Below are 5,863 nucleotides of genomic sequence, written 5' to 3' on the forward strand. Positions count from 1 at the left end.
TCTTTGGACTATGGGAGGAGGACAGAGTACCTGGAGAGAGCCCACGCAGACACCGGGAAGGACATGCAAACCTTCTTGCTGTAAGGCAAACCACTGCTCTCCTCCATGCCGCCCCCAAATCCTTGAGAATAATTAATTAACTTTTTCCTTTAATCTCTGACCTCTCTCTCTTAAATTATAATAAGAAATGTATGCAGATAAGCAAAGTGTTTTTTTCTGTCTATTAGTTGAGGAAAGCCCTTGATGTGTCATTGCACTAGACCCACAAGACATAAATACATTTACTGTGTGTGTGTGTGTGTGTGTGTGTGTGTGTCTAATTCTAATTAGCCTTATTTTTTGTGTGTTTTGTTTTTTAGAGCAACGCCAGCAAGGACGAAGGAGGAAGACGCTTCAGACCCCACCGGTGAACATCCAGGGATCAGATATAGAAATAGTGTGACCATACAAATACCTGAGTGCTCACCTCAACAATAAACTGGACGTCCTGTACAAAAAGGTCAAAGTCGTTGCCACTTGCTGAGGAGACTGAGGTCCTGTGGAGTGTGCAGGACTTTTAATGACACTGTGGTGGCATCTGCTATGCCCACCATGTAAGAAGGAGCGCTGCCACAGGTCCTTCATTCCAACTAACATCAGCACGACTTCATGACTTCTTTCTATATATATTTCTTAATTCTGAGTAATTTGTAAAAGAGCTGAATTTGTGGGAAAATGTGACGTCACAAACAGCTCATCTTAATTACCATCAACTGTTTATTCGCTTTCATTAGTAAGTGAAACCTTAATTGAAACGGGGAGGGACGGTACGCTAATTGACATGCTAATGAGCTAACTCAAACAGCACCGGTGTTTCGGTTTAACGAGCGACCGTGTTATCTGGTGACCGTTAGCCGAATGCGCCTATGGTTGTCGTAGTTACAACAGGTGTTGTAGACAATACCCGTGAATGCCTTCTTTGTTTATTTTATTTTATTAATTTTCTCATTAACGTTATAATGTCAAAAAACATACCTCATTTATTTCTGGTGTTTAGTATTATCTATTTCAACAGCTCTTCGTACTGACGACAACCAAAGACGTATTCGGCTAACGGTCACCAATTAACAGGGCCGCTCGTTAAACCAAAAACACCCCACTTGTTCTTGTATCTTTTCCCCCCTCTTATTCTTGAACGTTAAATTGTTTAAGTATATATTTGTATCTTCTTCTTTTTTTAGGGTTTTAGTATATTACCTCTGTTTTATATGAAGCCACTGGAGGTTAGCTCCCAGCAAAAGTCAACATAAAGTCAACGGGAGTTGACCGCGGCCCTCCTACGCTGTGCCACGCTGCTGCCTTCAGGTGCAGTAGTACATACATTTGTTAAACTCTCACAATTTGCCAAATAACTCACCGGGTGCTAAACTGTCCGGCAGGATTGAAGTTGCACTATAAGTTAATCACACGAGACAAAGATTACACGGCGTGTTTTTGTTATTAGTTTTGATTTTTCAGACGTCAACGTTTAAATTGTATTCGTTACGGTATGTACGTGAATGCAGCACGTTAAAAAAAATTGTGACTACTTTCTGACATGGTCGCGCGACGGTCAGTTAGTTTTCACCATGCGAAGGATGGCGGAGGAGATACAACCTTTCACGGAGCAGAGGTGAGCTGTCCTGCTACGAAACACGCTTTTTAAATTTAAAATTATCTTCATATTATACCGAGGTTGGTTCACCGAATTTACATATTGTTTTTCCCCTATGAATACCGTCCGTTTTGTGATGATGTAACCCAAATTACACTGTGTTCAAATTAAACTAGTACCGCTTTTTCAGGAGTAACGTTCGCGTTCTGTGGTCCAAACGTTAGATTGACGTTATTTTAATGTTATTTTAACGTTTTCTGTTGCTGTCAAACATCCAAGATACACCAGTGAGTTTCTGGTTAAAGTGTACAAAGTGTTCCCGAAGTCTTTATGAAATGTCCGCCTGTGTTTCTGTCACAAATACTGAATTTATGTTGTTGTCACTTTGTCTATTTGTACATTCAACGTATGCCAAAATTGAACAGGGATGTCTAATTTTTTTTTTTAAATCATCTTTTAACAACCCATTGCTGGGCTAAAAAAAAGTACAAAGTTCCTCTCTCTTATGTTTACATGCTGTCCAGTTTCTGGAAAGTGCTCTATAGATTGAGCAGCGCTGATAGCAGAGTCAAAGTTCAACTTACAGTTTGTCTTTGTCTGTGTTTTTCATGTACTTTACGTGTTCTTGTCTTGTTTACTGTCTGAATCACAGCTCCTGGATGTTAAGTTGGCTTCCCACTTGGTGCCCCACATCTCCCACTCAGCTGAAAGATGCAGAGGAAAAAATGCTAAAGAGTAAGTGTGTCTTAAAGAGCTGTGAACAACTTGAGTGGCAAAAGAAACAGATGGTTACATCCCCTCACTCTTTCTTCTGCAGGTGTGAAGCGGCCTTTCTCCAGGCAGCACGTCCGCATATCAAACAGCAACTACCTGTGGACCCTAGCTTTCTCCACTCACTCCCATCCCGAGCCCCCTGCCCAGCCTAGGGTCCCTCTGGTTCTGCTGCACGGCTTTGGAGGTGGTGTTGCCCTTTGGGCCCAAAACTTGGACTCTCTTTCCAGCAGTGGACCGGTCTACGCCTTAGACCTGCTGGGCTTCGGGAGGAGCAGCCATCCTAATTTCGCAACCAATCCGGAGGGGGCTGAGGAGCAGTTTGTGACAGCCCTGGAGGAGTGGAGGGAGAAGGTGGGACTGGAGGAAATGGTGCTACTGGGACACAACCTCGGAGGATACCTGTCTGCTGCCTACACACTCAAATACCCACACAGGTGCTCTGCTGGGCGTGTGTGTGTGGGTGTGTGGATGTATAAAAACTTTCTGCAACAGAAAACGGCCTTTTTTATTATTGTGTGTATTTTGTTACACTCTACCATCTGTTCAATCAGCTGCAGCCCATGAACAAGTAAATGTGGGTAATTGAAATTTAACATTTAGTGTGTACGTTTATCAAGTAACTGTGTGTGTGTGTGTGTTTGCAGGGTAAAACATCTGATGCTGGTGGAGCCGTGGGGGTTTCCAGCTCGTCCGGAGAACCCCAACCACAACTCCATCCCAGTGTGGATCAGAGCCATGGGGGCTGTCATGAGCCCCTTCAACCCTTTGGCTGCACTCAGACTGGCTGGGCCTCTAGGTCAGCACGCACACATATATCCCCAATTTGAGGTGTGGCTTGCTAAAGATGATTTTAAATATCAAAATACTGTGTGACTATAGACAATAGTTTGATTTAATTGGTGTAAAGATGAGAGCATGACCTCACCTCACGCCATTGGTGATTACTTTTAAATGGTCTTCCACGTAAAAATTCATTCCTGTAATCCCTTTTTCTTCAAACACATTAAAGGAAATCTTAATATTTCTTTGTTTCCTTTTTACAAATATTACTGGTGAATTCTGTGTGGCACAAAATATGCAGAGGCAGCCAGTGTTACTGTCAATACTCTGCTTTGTTTGCAGTTGTCACGCTTAATATCTGTAAGTAAATTTCCTCCTTTTCATCTCTTTTCTTTCAGGTCCAATGCTGGTCCAGATGATCAGGTCAGACTTCAAGCAGAAATACGCTTCTGTGTTTGACGACAACACGGTGTCTGACTATATCTACCATCTGAATGCCCAGACTCCAAGGTGAGAAACCGACTTTACTTCTCTGACAACATGTCGTACAATCTCCATGGACACTTATTTGTGTTTCAGTGGAGAGACCGCCTTTAAGAACATGACTATCCCCTATGGCTGGGCAAAGAGGCCCATGCTGGAGAGGATCGGCCAGGTCCAGCCTGACATTCCCATTTCTTTCATCTATGGATCACGGTCCAGCATTGACAGTGACTCTGGACAGGCGTTCAAGAAAACCAGACCAGATATAGAAATCAGGGTAGGTTCTTTTTAAAACAGCCTTTTTTTGCAACTTCACTACATTTTGCCACGTGACGGCTTTATCTCCAAACGTCTGACTTCTTGTCAGGTGATCAGAGGAGCGGGCCATTACGTTTTCGCCGACCAGCCTGATGACTTCAATCAGGCGGTCCTTCAGATCCTCGCTTGGACGGAGAAGGAGAACGAAGACGAGGAAGCAAAACAGCGAGAGCTCCCTCATTTAGACGCCACACAGGAGGGCACAGGGTTGAACTACTCCAAACCCACCGTGAACTGTTAATTGTGAACTGTAAGCCTCGATATCATGCACTTTACTCTGAAGAGAGACACTCCCAAAGACTTGGGGTCAATGGTCAGATTAAGCTGCCAGCCTCATGTAAACAAGTTTGGTAAATAAATGTGAGATGCAGTCTGTGTTGCTCACTTAGTATTTTTTCTGTCCTTGAGCAATCCTTGTCTGTAAAAAAAGAGAGATCATCTCTCTAGGGAATATCTTGTTTTGGGTGGATGTCTAGGCAAAGTACACAGCATGTTCTTTTTCCGACCCCTCACCCACTCTCACCCAGAAAAATGAGGGAGAAAGAAGTAGGGCAAAGGGCCGATGTGATGTGTTTTTCAGGAAACTTTCTCGCCTCTCTAGAGTCGCCCTGATCAGGAGCGGCCAGCAGGTGGCAGCACAGTAACAGCATGTTCACGTTACCTCCCCTCTCCTTTTGCAGAAGGGTAACACTGAGTCCCATACAAACCAGCCTCGCATGCATATTGAGTCTAGTGACCCACTCAGGAGACCTGGACAGTGATGCTTTAAGAGCAGTACGACACTCAGCTCTCTGCAAGTCACAACTGCAGTGACAGAATAAGGTCAGAGACGTGTGTTGGACTATAAATAGGCCCTCCGTTTTTGACACGAGTTGAACAACTCGATCTTTCACCAGCAGACATTAATTTTGTGAAGACTGCAAGTATAGCTGTAGCAAAGAAGTTATTGTTTTTAAATTTGAAATGTTTATTGTGACATTTTGTGGTCCTGTGGGAGGCACTAATGCACTTCATAAATTCATATTTATATCTGACAATTATGCTGTAACACACTAAAAATCCACTGGTATTGTAGATAAGTTCATAGGTTACTTTAAAAGTCATCATGTGGCCTTATTAAAGGTTAGTCAAGTGACTTTATTGGTCAGTTTTGCTTCAACTTTACTTCACTGTTTCTTAAACTTTCTCAAAAGTACCACCATTTTGACAGATGTTAAAATACAGAATATGAACAGTTCATTGCAAGAGGCAGGTTGTTTGGAGTAAGAAGATGATTTATTGTTGACTGTTGTTCAAGAAACGGAGCTAATTTGGTTGAAACTTATCTTCCACAGCCATAATCTCAGCATTAAATTTTACCTCTGTTTACAATCTTTCCGTCATATTCTAGCTCAGGACTAATCATGAATGTTTGTGCACACTACATGCATGAATGTGACTGTGTAGTGGCCGGATATAGAAACAAAATATTACAAATTAAAAATATATATTCCTCCGTTTACCACTAGAGGAAGGTTGCGTACCATCCAGTGGTACATGTACCATAGTTTTAGAACCATGTCCAACTTGATAACGTTGTCAAGATGTTGACAAAATGATTAAAATCGACGCAGCAGACCTAAAGATATCTTTTTTTATTCCATGCATTCTTCGTCCTTGTCAAAACCTGGCGCCTACATTACCCACAATGCATTCACACTTAGTAGTTCAGCCTCAACTGACGCTGACACATGATGAAATGTATGCACAACTCATTCTGGAGCCACAAATGCAGTAGGCCTCCACAACACTGTAAAGGTGGAGTTCCCCTTTAAGGCATCCTGTGGGGTTTTTCCACCACTGGCAGTGCTACGGAGCAATGTCTTGTCTTGTGCA

The 5,863-nt window shown here is 42.7% G+C and overlaps 1 protein-coding gene across 2 annotated transcripts; it reads left to right on the forward strand.

Annotated features, from left to right (window-relative positions):
- The first annotated feature begins 1,114 nt into the window (after window positions 1-1,114).
- On the forward strand, window positions 1,115-5,356 carry abhd5b (abhydrolase domain containing 5, lysophosphatidic acid acyltransferase b). 2 transcript variants are annotated; one of them, XM_027286245.1, is made up of 7 exons: window positions 1,115-1,344; window positions 2,286-2,368; window positions 2,451-2,841; window positions 3,052-3,203; window positions 3,586-3,697; window positions 3,767-3,947; window positions 4,038-5,356. In XM_027286245.1, the coding sequence occupies exons 2-7, from the start codon at window positions 2,293-2,295 to the stop codon at window positions 4,227-4,229; spliced, it is 1,104 nt and encodes a 367-aa protein (XP_027142046.1). In that variant the 5' UTR covers window positions 1,115-1,344; window positions 2,286-2,292; the 3' UTR covers window positions 4,230-5,356. The 2 variants fall into 2 exon arrangements, with proteins under 2 accessions (XP_027142046.1, XP_010745192.2); XM_010746890.3 differs by lacking the exon at window positions 1,115-1,344 and adding an exon at window positions 1,455-1,651.
- The last annotated feature ends 507 nt before the right edge of the window (window positions 5,357-5,863 follow it).

Source organism: Larimichthys crocea, chromosome XIII (genome assembly GCF_000972845.2).
Source record: "Larimichthys crocea isolate SSNF chromosome XIII, L_crocea_2.0, whole genome shotgun sequence".
NCBI classification, from domain to species: domain Eukaryota; kingdom Metazoa; phylum Chordata; class Actinopteri; family Sciaenidae; genus Larimichthys; species Larimichthys crocea.

Bases quoted from the DNA above. Each gene is read 5' to 3' on its own strand.
- abhd5b (XM_010746890.3), top strand. From the start codon at position 1,539: ATGCAGCACGTTAAAAAAAATTGTGACTACTTTCTGACATGGTCGCGC. The intron at 2,842-3,051 runs GTGCTCTGCTGG...GTGTGTTTGCAG, and splicing joins ACACTCAAATACCCACACAG to GGTAAAACATCTGATGCTGG. The intron at 3,948-4,037 runs GTAGGTTCTTTT...ACTTCTTGTCAG, and splicing joins GACCAGATATAGAAATCAGG to GTGATCAGAGGAGCGGGCCA.